Source organism: Thamnophis sirtalis, unplaced genomic scaffold, assembly GCF_051295495.1.
Source record: "Thamnophis sirtalis isolate CommonGarterSnake01/CBP01778 unplaced genomic scaffold, rThaSir2_p1.2 scaffold_5, whole genome shotgun sequence".
Lineage (NCBI taxonomy): Eukaryota > Metazoa > Chordata > Lepidosauria > Squamata > Natricidae > Thamnophis > Thamnophis sirtalis.
The window spans coordinates 113,615,502-113,629,433 of NW_028261385.1; the positions used below are offsets into that span (position 1 = coordinate 113,615,502).

A 13,932-nucleotide genomic window follows, 5' to 3' on the forward strand; every position below is an offset into this window, starting at 1 on the left:
ACCAACTAAGTATTTAATGGTCTTTCATATTTTCCAGCATTCAAACTTGGTATGTTGTGCCAGGAGATATAATAATAATATATGGAGAGATAATGTAATAATGACTATATAATATCACTTTCTTGATTGCTTCAAATAAAGTTTTGTGGCACAGTCATACTGCCTCCAATATAATAATTGAAAGTGTCTAATTATGAGCTCCAGTGTTTACTCTTACCTATACTTTAGATTAGTAAAACTAGGAATATTCTGTTCTAAAAAATCATTGATTTCTACCATCCTTTTTTTCTCAATGACCACAGAATAATTACCAGAAATAATACAACTGAAAATTGTAACAAAAATATACTTGATTGATAAGCAGGAGTTTCTAAACAACAATATTGCAAAATGTAAGAAGTTGTCATTATGCTATGCTTTTTATTGAAAGGAAGCATCTTGTAAATATAGTAGTCCTGTATAGGGTGCTTCAGTTGGCAAGGGAAGAAAATGCTTCAGACAATGTGACGGGACATGTATAGCTCCATCATTGAAGCTGCACAATCCCAGGGGAATGTATTCTTAACTTAAGAAATTTAAGATAAGTCTGTGCACTTGAAAGCAAAGAATTGCACAGCCCATTTGATAATATATATGTTTTTAGAACACTGGTATAGTTTTAGAACTGAAAATGTCACGTTGTTTTACAGATAATCAGGGCTTAAACTGGGCGAGAGGGTTGTAGGAATATAACACTGGTGTAAACAGCCTAGTATTATGGAGTTGGATTTGAGTAAATATATTCTTCATATGATATACTTCATACTATAAAAATATCTGCTTCTGTAAAAGCCTTAAGGATTTGTATCCTTTTTTGTTTAAATAGCCACAAAAGAATTGTCATATGTCTGTGTACAAGCATTTATTGAACTTTGCTTGTGGTTATTTTCTTTCCAGTTATGGCTCTTTGGGTCCAATTTAGAATTTCATTTTCATTCTCTTAGTCAAAATGCACTGATTTTCTGCTGGTTTCTTGGGACACATTAACTTCCAATTTCTTCCCTTTAACACATTCTTCAGTATAGCCAGAGTTTTCTCAAAGCTACTTATTTGTGTTTAGTGAACATCCTATTTATTGTTTGATACTTGCTTGTTGTATTCACCACCCCTCATGCCACAGATAAGCTTCATGGATATTCTGTTTTTTCAGACACTATTTATTTTACTATATGTAGTTTTATATATTTATGTTTCTTAGAAACTCTAAAATGAAATTATAATTATCTATATCTATCTATCTATCTATCTATCTATCTATCTATCTATCTATCTATCTATCTATCATCTATATATATATATATATATATATCAGAATTCATAGCAGAGATGTTACAAAGAGACAAGCATGAGATCCTAAATGAATTGGATGATATATACAGGGTAAGCACTAATTATGCCAGAAGACACCGATTGCCTAGAGAAGTACATATTAGATTCGCGAGGAAAAAGTGAGAGATATAATTTATAGAATAACAAGAGACAAGCTGATGGTGTACAAAGGAAAAAAGATACAAATCCTGCGAAGAGTGAGGGAGCAACGGAGAGACTATCGATTTCTGGCGACACAACTGATTAAACGAGATATACTATTTAGGTGGTTGGTACCTGAAGGGATGCTGGTAACTTGGCAGGAGAAAAGGATTAAAGTTGACAATCTGGAGAAGGCACAAGATTTATATGAGCAACTAGTAGGCCCGGAAGAGGAACAGAGCAGTAAGGAGGAGTTGGAATATAGAAGCCAGGAAGAACAACAACAGAGAATAACAGAAGGAGAACAAGGAGAAAGTAGTAGGGAGGAGAAAGAGCAACAGAGAGAGAAGGAAGTGAGACCAAAAACAAGACAGGCAGAGAATTAGGAGGGTGAAAGAACAAATTCAATTATTGTCAGTAAATATTAATGGTTTAAATTTGCCAACAAAAAGAAAGCGTATATGGGCAAAATTAACAAAACAAAAGGCAGATATAATATGCTTACAGGAAACACACATTAAAAAACAAGATATAAAATACCTGGAATGTCCTAAATTAGGAAAATTATATACAGCATCAGCAGAAGAAAAGGGATAGCGATATATGTTAAAGATGGGATAAAGACAAATTTAATTTATGCAGACCCAAAAAGGAAGAATATTAATGATAGGGATAAACCAAAAATCAGTACTACTGGTAGCAATATATGACCCAAATGAAAATCAGAAGGACTTTTATTTAAAAAACTACATGAAAAAATTAGAGAAATTGAATTGAGGAATATTTGTATAATAGGAGATTATAATGCCATAGTGGACAGTAAAAAAGATTACATAAGTGTCAAAAAAATTAAAGATAAAAAGGTATTACCAATAACTTGCTTTGAGATGATGGAGGAGCTAAATTTAATAGATATTTGGAGAAAAATGGAATCAGAAAAAAATAATTACCTTTTACTCCAATCCACATCAATCCTGGTCACAGATTGATATGGCATGGATGAATGGGGAAATTGGTGTTGAAATGCATAAAATTGAAATATTACCAAATACGTGGGCGGATCACAACCGGGAAGGAAAAAAAACCTAGACGAAGATAAATGTTAAATTTGCAAATATTAAAAAAAAAAATTTATTCAAAAATGTAGAAACGAATTGGAGTTATTCCTTAAGGAAAACACAAAAGAACAGACATCTATACAAAATTTATGAAAGCTTATTCCCACGGAATTATTATAGCGTATTCGGCAAAAAGAAATTAAAAATTTAGAAATAGATTTACAAAATAAGCCACAGAATGACAAAATTAGAAAGGATTGGATGTTAGCAAAAGATAAATTAAATATATCAGACCAAGAAGAAATGGTAAAGGGCCTAAAACTAACAAAACAAAACTTTTTTGAGCAAGCAATTCAACCGGGGAGGTGGTTATCATACAGATTGAGAAAAGAGAGAGAAAAAAGATTAATATATCATATTCAAGAGGAAACTGGTGAATTACAACATACAATGGAAGGAAAGAAAAAGATTGCATACAAGTACTTTGAGAATCCATATAAAGGAGAACAAGCAGATGAAAATCAAAAGAATATCTGAATGGAGAAGAAACATCATCAATACAGAAGACATGAAAGAAATGTTGTCAAAAAAAATAACGAAACTAGAATTGAAACAGGCGATCCAAAAACAGAAAAATAATAAAATGCGAGGCCCAGATGGATTTCCAGTAGAATGGTATAAAATAATAGATGAATTGAACAAATTGATAGGACCCTTGATGTTGGAGATGTATAATGAGCACTGATGAAAGCAAAAATACCAGATTCCTGGAGGGAAGCACATATTACATTAATATTTAAAGAAGGTGCAGATAAAAAATAGATTCAAAACTATAGGCCAATCTCATTGTTAAATGCCGACTATAAAATATTCACAACAATAATAGCGGAGAGATTGAAAAAACTATTAAATGACTATATACATCCAGACCAAAATGGATTTCTCCCAACAAGACAAGTTAGGAATAATACCAGTATAGTAGCAAATATTTTAAAGTACTATGAGGCGCATCCAGAGAAACAAGTGGCACTTGTTTTTCTGGATGCACAGAAGGCATTTGATAATTTAAATTGGGAATTCATGATGCAACAAATTATGAATATGAAATTAGGGGACCAATTTGAAAGATTAATAGAAACGATATACTCTACCCAAAGGGCAATATATTATTAAATGGGGAAAGTACAGAGACCTTTAAAATAATGAAAGGAGTAAGGCAGGGTTGCTCACTATCATCTCTGCTATTTATCCTGATGCTTGAAAGTCTGCTAATAACAAAATTTGGAGATAAGAGGAACTAAAATTAAAAGAGAGGAGTTTAAAATTCAGTTCTTTGCAGATGATTTGGTATTCATTATAGAAGATCCACTAGAAACAGGAAATAGTTTAATGCGAGAATTAGAAAAATATGGAGATGTAGCAGGGTTAAAGATTAATAGAGAAAAGACTAAAATAACTAAAAATTTGAAGGAAGAACAAAATAAAGAATTAGAAAGAATAATAGGACTGCAAGTGACAAAGAATGTTAAACATCTTCGAATATGGCTAACTGCAAAGTACTCAACTTTAAAAGAAAATAATTATACAAAATTAGTGCAACAAATAAAAAAAGATCTAGAATTATAGGGGAAACTACAATTATCATTATTAGGGAAAATAACAGCGATAAAAATGAATGTATTACCGAGACTATTATACTTATTTCAAAAAAATTCACATAAAATTAGAAAAAAAAATTTAATTGAATTGAACAAGATTATATTAAAATTTATATGGCAAGGGAAGGAAGACAGGATAAAGTTGAAAGTTCTACAGGATGACAGAAGCAGAGATGGTATGGGACTCCCTGACTGGGAGCTTTATTACAAAGCAGCAGCATTAACATGGATCAGGGATTGGATAAATTTAAAAAATAAAAGAATACTAACATTAGAGGGCCACGATTTGCAAATGGGGTGGCACTTTTTCCTATGGGAAGACGGTAAAAAGAAACAAAAATACTTTCATAGACACTATATTAGAGATGCACTGATACAGATCTGGAATAAAATTAGAGAAAAATACTACATGAAAATACTGACATGGCTTTCCACTATGGAAGCCACGACACATCCCAATACACTATTGAAAATGGTTAGATAGACAGACAAATTAGCACATCTGCTGACCACAGCTAGAATAGCGTTTGCCCAATGCTGAAAACAAAATAATATCCCCTCAGACGAATTAGTGATATAAAATTTTTTGGATTGTGCAGAGATGGACAAATTAACACTAAAATTAAAAGACAAAGAAGAGTCGGAATATTATTTCTAACCGGTGGGCGGTTAGAAAATTTTACTACTAACAGATACAAAAGTGGGCGGTAGGTATAAAAAGGTTGACTACCCCTGGTCTATATGGTTGAAATAGGTGAAAAAATTATATCTATTGTAGCCATAAGATAGGTGTGTTGAGAAATTTTATTACAATCTGAATGAAAATTTAGCTGCAATCTGCCTGAGAACTAACTTTTGGAAATCTTGAGGAAATTCAGCTAAAATTCAAGAGAATATTCTGATTTGGATTTACATACTTACTGGGAAATTCTGAATGTCCCAACATCTTAAAGTCAGTCTGTCTGTCTTTATAAAGCTGCCAATCTCACCAGAAGTGACTCTGCAACATCCAAAAATAAATACAATCACAATATAAAAGCATTCATTATAACATCATTATAAAATATAAATATAAAATATAAACAATTATTATTTAAAAATCATCAAAAAGTGAAGCATACAAACCACAAACGGGGGAAAATATGAAAACCACATTTCACCCATATTAAGGAAACTACTATAACTTGTCACTGATTTCCTAGGATCTCCAAATCTGGTGTCAAAGCCAAACCTTAAGGGCCTTCTTGCATATTAACAGTGATGAAGGAAACCAAAATTTGGAGGGAAAATATTCCATAAGGTCGGCATCAAGCCCTGCCTCCTGGCACCATCAGATGTAGGTCCCTCACAGATTCAAGTTTGAAAACTCAGATACTCTGTCCTTTTGTCATTCTAATAATTTATTGGGTGCATTATGTTTGTGCTAAATCAACAGGCTTTGAGAAAGGCTGGCACAATTACATGAGTGTGTCTAGGGGGTATCACTCTCATTCTTGCACACATTTCATAGTGCAGGGACAATCAGTGGAATGCAGTGATGTCCCTATCACATTCCAAGTGTGCACAATTATTGTTAACTATTTAGTTCATTCCTTTAATGGCTTGTACGCCATTTCACAGATATGGAAAAGGGCTGCTATTTTCTATTGCTTTTTGTTGACTAGCTATAAACTCTGATAAATGTAATTAGCCTTTGATCCTACATCATGTTTACTCATTTAAGATAGCTTAATTTCTTTTATTCTAGGTCTGCGTGACAGAGTACATAGTTTGCCAGATGTCACCAGTAAGTTGCTTTTTTCATGCTCATGAAAAACATACAATTTTTTTAAGATGCTAAAATAGTGTTGTAGTTTTGAAAGAATCTTGAAAATTGAGTCTCTTACTATTTCAGATTTCAGACATTGAGTCCATATTGTAGGCAGGAATTCATCCATTCAAAACAAAGAAACGAAAAACCCCAAACCCCTAGAAATGGACATCAGATGTTGATGTCCTGAGCAGAAGTGGGACAAAAATTGTAACATTGCCTAACATTTATTTTGGCATGATGCAGAAGTGGTTTGCCATTGGTCACTTCCAAGATGTTTGTTCAGTAGCTTGCTAATGCAAAATAGGATTTTACAGCTTTGGGGAACTCCGAAAGGAAAATGCTTTTTTAAGAAAATAGCTTCGGGGTGGGGTGGGGACCATTTGAGAATTGGACCAAAGGGCCGTTCCATTCAGTGTTTTGATTCCTTTATTCAGATTGCTCCATGCATTTGTTCCTAATTTCTTAATTGTATCATCATAAACATGTTGTTAAGCTATTATTGCACCATTACCTATTGGTTCTGAGATCTGATTTGTGTTTTAAGTTGTCTTGTTTTTATTATTAATTGCTTCATTTTCCTTGCAGTTTAGTTCAGTTTAGTTCAGCAAATGATTCATTTCATTTTTCTCCCTTTTTTCCATTCAGAGTTTTCATTAAATCTCTTCCTTTCTCTTAATTTCTCATTCCTCCCTGCCCCCAACGAACACCATCATATTATTTGGGAATCAGTTCTCTTTCTTGGAGATCCTTCTGTTCAGCCAGAAATCTTTTATTCATTGATCTGAAACTGGCTACAATGGTTTTCCAGAGAACTCTATGATTGAAAATGTGTTCAAATTATGTCCTCAAACAACCTACGTACAGGCATTTTCTTTTCAAACAATCAAAAATCACAGAAGTATAGTTTAAAATTCCTAAACATGTTTCAATGAATCTTGGCAGGATGCATTCCCTCATGCACTTTAATGTGTGTGGAAAAAATCCAAGTCTATTATAAGATAAAATTTAGAGCTGTTTATGTTGTTCCATACTTGCCAAGGGAACAAACAACAGCCCAATTTCTGAACCTCATTTTGGATTTGGCTATTGTCTTAAAGTAGATAGACTGACTCCAATTGAGCCCTGGAGAAACTTCTAAATGGAATTCTGTGGTCTCTTGTGGATTACTATAAGTGGTCAGGAAATTATAGATATAATCACCTTGAGGAATATCCTGTTTTTTTCTGATAAAAGAGGGTGGCAACAATTGAATCTGACATCTTTTGGAATGTAAAATTGGTCTGTAACTGAGCTGTAGCCTCTCTGGTAGGCATCTGATCAACATATATTTGTTTGCATATAAGCATGTGTCTTTCTTATCCAGGTGATGATCACTTGTACAGGAATAACGAGAATGAGGAGGGGGAAACAAGTGATGATGTGGATGGAGCAGAATCTGAGTCTTATGCCAGGGTAAGGATAATTCATGTAATTTTTTTTCCATTCGTGTTTTACATAATGTGGAACTTCATTATTAAATCATATCACCCTTTTCCTCACTGCGCCCCCTTCTCCGAGTTTATCTGAGGAAAGGTGCTTTGGTTACTGTAGCTTTGTGAGACAAATCTCTCTTGGTTTTGAACAGTCCAGACAAAAGTTCTGGTAACTTCGATACATTTCCAGAAATGTGCTCATGCCTCATGCATGTCTGAGTTCTCAAGGAAGGAATATTTTCCACTGTCTTCTTTCAAGATACTGTGTTTCCTCGAAAATAAGACAGGGTCTTATTTTCTTTTGGCCAACAAAATATGGCTTGGGCCTTATTATCAAAGGAAGGGCTTATTGTTTTGGGGTTGCCGGGCAGCTGCTCTCTTGCGAGTGGGCTCCCAAAGAGCCGGGCACAGCCTCAGGGGCGAACAGCAGCAGCCATGAAGTGACCACACTCATGAGCAGCCACCCCGCAAATTCCCTTTCCAGCCAGGCACAGTGCCATTCACTGACCTAGGGGTATCGCCAAGCTGCTTGAGCACCTGTTTACCGGCTCCCGTGGCTTGGCGCCTTTGAAATGCCAGTGAATGGCGCTCTGCACAGCTGGAGAGGAGGGTTGCACGAGCGACTGTTCCGCTCGCACGCCTCCCAGCCTCACGATGCCCTGGCCCAGCTCTCCCTGCAGACCCAGGGCACCTCTGCTGCCGCCGCCCACTACCACCATCCCAGCATGGCTTTTTCTGCGGCTTCCAAACCGAGTCTTCCGGCAATGGCCGCTCTGGGTGTACGCTCTATGGTTGTACACTCTGGGTGTACGCTCTGCCGGCAGCTGGCCCACAACCATAGAGCGTACTTCCAGAGCGGCCATTGCCGGAAGACTCGGTTTGGAAGCATTACATTACATTCCAGAACTGTGTTGGGACAGCGGTGGTGGGTGGCAGCAGAGGTGCCCTGGCTCGGCAGAGAGAGTTGGGCAAGGGCATCGTGAGGCTGGGAGGCACAGCTCTTGCGCAACCCCCCTCTCCAGCCGTGCAGAACGCCATTCACTGGCATTTCACAGGCACCAAGCTGCGGGAGCTGACAATACCCCTAGGTCAGTGAATGACGCTGTGCCCAGCTGGAAAGGGGGTTTGTCAGGTGGCTGCTCATGAGTGTGGTCGCTTCATGGCTGCTATAGTGCACTGCTGCGACAGCGCAACACAGCCGTTCGCCCGAGGCTGTGCCCGGCTCTTTGGGAGCCTGCTCACAAGAGAGCAGCTGCCCGGCAACCCCCCTCTCCAGCTGGGCACAGTGCCACTCACCAACCTAGCAGTATCCCGAAGGCGCCAAGCAACGTGAGCGCCTCCCCCCCGTTGCCACGGCTTGGCAACTTCGGGATACCGCTAGGTTGGTGAGCGGCACTATGCCTGGCTGGAGGAGGAGTTTTCCATAAGGCTTATTTGGGGGGGAGGGCTTATATTTTTGCCCACCCAAAAAATGTGGCATGGCGTTATTTTCAGGACATGTCATATTTTCGGGGAAACACCGTACTTTTTGATTTCTCACCTACAGTCTTGATATTCCCAGGTTTAAGCAATGCTTCTTGCAATTTAACCTCTTGACTTGAGATAAAATCACCAGGTGTGACTACATGCAGAGGCCTGATGAAAATGAGGAATATATTGGCTGAAGCATTTCTAGCCTAGAATGCTATTACTATCATACAGTAAATATCAGGACGGATGTTATCCTTTATTGAAGATCATGTGAAATGTAATATCGTGTATTTGCAGTGAAATTTTAAATCTTTCGCTTTTTGTGCTTCCTAAGATGCGCAAGAAAAAGCGCCTACTTTCTGTACATTCCTTTGATTTTGAAACCGACTCAGAATATTCTTCCCAATCTCGTCGTCAATCTGTCCAGTTTTCTCCATGTCCTGGGAAAGAAGACGTTCAGGTATTAGGGATCTGGTGGTGGTATGAATCTATGATCCTTTTCTGTTCTTTCAGTTTCTTTTCTATTCATTGAACTTTGTTAGTCTAATGTGTAGCCTAAATGTGAGCAATATATTTAAACTAAGACTATTGAAAATCTGAGATGCCTGGGGCTCTTTGCTTTTTTCAGAAAAAATCAAAATGTTCCATGTACTCAGTAGTGTGAGTCTCTCAGCAGAAAATGTATCTGCAGCACCTCCTGGAATGACCATCTTAACCCAATAAACTGGGCAAAAAACCTTTTTAGATTCTTTCATGATGAGAGAACATAGCTTGGGATTGTAGCTTCTTACATCAGAGTTTGCTACCTTTGGCATCTTGGATGAGTTCAGTTTTCCTACATTTTCAGAATGTAGGTAGACGGGTTGAATTTCTGTCAGATATTAAGAAATGTGGCTTAAGAGTCAACTTTCAGTTTTAATGTCGTCTTTGACTTTGACCAGGTTCTACCCTGTCTATGCCCCATGAAAATGTATTTGCATGTTTTTGGCACACAGGGCGTATTATACCACAACTGATTAAAGCTCTTGGATTAATGCACTTGGATTAAGAAGTTGTTGGAAAAGAACAATTGTAAGTGTGCAAATGAGAGAATATGTAGCCTGCTTATTAATACCAACAGATGATTCTTCTTAGATCACTGAAGATTTTCCACATGATGAGGAAGTCTCCATGCAGAAGGACTCCATGGTAGCAGAAGCAGACTTGGCTGCAGTTTTCCATCATATCTTACAAGAGCAAGGAAAGCACACGGCTCTTCCAGAACAGGAATTCAGCACGGAAGTCCAGTTTATAGGCAACTCACATACCAAAAACCTGGAAACAATCCCCAAGGCTGGTAGGTGCTTCTTGCATTAGAGACAATTTTAAATTGCCAGTGTTAGAGGCAGTGTTTACCTAACAATGAATCCTGTATTTTTGGGACAGCTCAAACTTTCAGAAATATATCATCTTTTGTATACATGCAGTGATTTTATATTTCTTTCATAATTCACAAAAAGTTGTCCCATCATTAACAGTTTTCTCACAATCTTTCCAGCAAAATAAAAACTGTCATGTAAATGAAATTGAAGTTTTAAAATTCTAGGTATTTTTATATTGGAACTTAAAGTATTCTCTGTTATATTAGAACAGTTGGCCAAAACCATAGAGGGAAAATATTTCTTCAAGACTCAAAAGTGGAAATGCTAAATGAAACCTCGCCAAAAAGTTGCCAAGACAATCCCAATCTTACACGGGAAAAGACCCAAATACAACAAGACCAGCATATCTATACCCGTGAAAACTAAGAATACATTTGGTTTCAAAATTACAATTATAAGTGATCCATTTAGTTGTCAGATTAATTTGACTGAGCGTATTTTTTGGAAGGGAAATAAATGAACTACCTACAGCCACCAATGCAGCTCTTCATGTCACAACAAATATTACAACTCATTATTTTTTAGCTCAGCCTATTGTCCAGGGTTATGGTTAAAGGGACAGATAAGAAGAGGGAATGTTATATATGCCACATCGAATTCATGAAAAGAATTTTAAAAAATTAATATGATCCAACTAAAAAATGTTGGTGTTCTGTTTGCAAAGGAGTACAAATTCTTCCCAGGCTGAGAGACATTTGTTTTTCACACTTCTAGCTTTATTCATGTACTGCATGTTTTCAAAAATGATGAGCTTGTTACTGCTTCCGTTCCTATCAGCTATTCTGTAATACTGTTGGGAAAATTCTGTTCCCACGTTTTCCAGATCTATAGCAGGCTTTCCTGCTGAAAACAGTCTTAGTCAGCCCATTGGACATAGGAAATGAATGCCTGAATCTGAATGCATCCAGATTCGTGACAAAGGCAGATGGTGAAATATAATTGCTTTGATGTACCTCTCATCATCATAGAACAGGGCAGAAATATTTTCTTATTTTCACACTGGTTACTACATTGCAGAATTTTAGAGAATTAAATTTTCTGTATAATAGGTACAATCTAGTTATGTTCCACGTCTTTGTTGTGTCAGAGGGTTCATTTTTTATCAGTACTATAAATATCTAGGAAATGAAATTATCAGAAACCAAGTTATCCCTAATGTTGTTTCTTTTAACAAGGTGACAAACACTGGAAAGTGCATGAGCAGTGATCAGCCATCTGCTTTTCCTCGGGTTGCAAATAATGTCTTTTTAATTTGCTATAGGTTTTTTTTAACTTACAGGTGATTTGGATGACTAAAATGATGAAAACTAGCCTCAGACCTGGATTAGGGAATAAAGAGGCAAAGTTCCAGAACCTCCCATTTTTAACAAAAGCTTTCCAATTTAGCTACAGAGATTGTAAAAATATATGAGATAACTCATATCAAGGTAAAGTATTTGGAGATCCTGGCCCAAACAGATTGCTTGGACAGTTCATGTCAATCTGCTGTAAATTCTTGTCTCATATCATAGGATATTTGAGAAGTAGAACAGGGAAGGAAGAAGCTACAGCTCAAAAAATTAAGTTTTGCATGCTAAATAAAATAGATTCTAGTTTTTGTGTCTGGACCCACCTTAGATGGATCACTGGTCACACTCAATAAAAGATAGTATCATATATTCAAAGTAACCTTAAGACTGGAGCTCAAAATAGATATGCCTTTATTTGCATGATACTTCAAGGTGCATGTTTTCAAACATGCAAATGAATCACTGCAGAGCCCCACACACAGAGAGCTAAGCAGAAATGGCCATTCAAAATTCTCCAAGTTTATGAGCATAGAAATTAGATGGGGGATTGCTCCTAATTTCTTCTGAGAAAGAAGTTATTGAACGAAAAATTCTGATAGTGGTAAAAATATTGTTGCTGTTAAAACTGTTCTACAATTTCTTCCATTTGAATTTAACTTAACCATAGGAATCTGGGGAGCCTGCAAGCAAATAGGAAGTGATAAAAGATAAAATATTCACGTATACGTATACACATCCTGACCACTCTATAATTAAATAACAACCCCAGATTCCACCAAGGAACTAAAACTATTTTTCCCCCTCAGAGTATTTCTGAAGCAAATTCTCTTTCATCATACAAACCATAAGAACTGGTAGGAACAAAATGCAGATTTTTTTTTTTACTATTCTAGAGTATAATGCCCCTCCCTCACTTTTTCTTATCCTTTGTGATATCCATAATAACTTAATTATTTATTAAATTTGCTTGTGGCCTATGTTGCTGCAAGATAACAATACCTGTCAATTGGTTCTGCCTTCTTGGAATCCCACTCCTAAGTATTATACACCTACTATGGGCTTGTCAGTTAGCCCTGAGTTCTGGGGATATCTTCCCATATATAATTACTTCAATCTCTGAATACATTATTGATCAGGCTACCTATATTTACCACTGATGTCCATCACTGGGCCACACTCTGAAATTGCCCTTTTGAATTACCCCAGTTAGCAGCTGGACTTATCAGTCACTTCTTCTTTTCATGAATATCTCCTGCTAAGTACTGGTAGCTTGCATTTATTTGATTTACATCTGTTTTTTACTCTCAAACAAGACCACAGACTACAACCTCTGAACAAAGACCTAAAGTTTAAGAATCACAAATTTAACTCTTTTGCTTCTTAACTTAGCTGATTACCAAATAATATTGAGCATTTGAAATTTGGGAAATAATTGCAGAGCTCAGTGTCTTATGGGAGGAAAAGGGGAGAAGGAAAGGAGAGAGGGAAGAAGGGAATGAGGAAAAGTCTTAAGAGATTTTTCTAAAAGGAAGGAGCTTCTGCATTTTGATGTTGGGTTCTCACTACTGGTGATGCTTCAGTCTTTCAGAGGTCGGGCCAGGTGGAAAAGGGGTGTGGAGAAAGTAGGAACTCATTGGAGAGAAGAGATTACAAGATAGTAAGTAAACACACAATAGTGAGTACACATTGAAAGGAAAACCTTAGCGTCAATTGTTGGTTTAGCTTACTGGCAAGCTTGACCCTTGAGCAGCTAGGAAGCCAAAGAAAGTATTTAGAATGAAATTGATTAGGGTCATGACAGTTTCAGAACACAGGGACAGCTGATCAAGTAAGGTCACAGAGCTGAGCTTGTTATCCTGCCCTTTGGTACCTTTTAAGTGAGCCCTGGGCTGGGAAGAAAAGCAGTTTAACAAGAGATAGCTTATTTAAGCAATCACTGCAAGGGGAAAAGTTCTGCAAGAGTGGGAAGGAAAAAATATGGCTCAGGTAATCAGGCATAGATCACCCAGCAAATTCAGATCTGTAGTCGTACATCTTTTATCACTTCTTTACAGAAAACAGTCTTGGAAATTTTACAACACTGCCTTTATTAATGGTACTCCAATTAAAATTTATAGCTAAAAAACGTATTTCTCTGAATCTTAGCATCTGTAATGAACATTTCTTCTAAATTGCTTGTTTGCAGAGAATTGTTTTTCCCCTTTTGGTGCCTTAAAACCACTGTTGACTCCTGGCAATTGCC

The 13,932-nt window shown here is 36.8% G+C and overlaps 1 protein-coding gene across 3 annotated transcripts in view; it reads left to right on the forward strand.

Moving 5' to 3' along the window:
- Positions 1-13,932, forward strand: part of MLPH (melanophilin) — a 79,441-nt gene that overhangs the window by 24,929 nt on the left and 40,580 nt on the right. For 2 of the 3 annotated variants that reach the window (XM_087716596.1, XM_087716597.1), the window contains exons 5-6: positions 7,402-7,490; positions 10,115-10,316. In XM_087716596.1, coding sequence (XP_087572722.1) covers positions 7,402-7,490; positions 10,115-10,316 — 291 coding nt within the window. Of the gene's footprint in view, positions 1-7,401; positions 7,491-9,314; positions 9,441-10,114; positions 10,317-13,932 lie in introns of all 3 variants that reach the window. The other variant, XM_087716598.1, reaches the window with a different exon arrangement.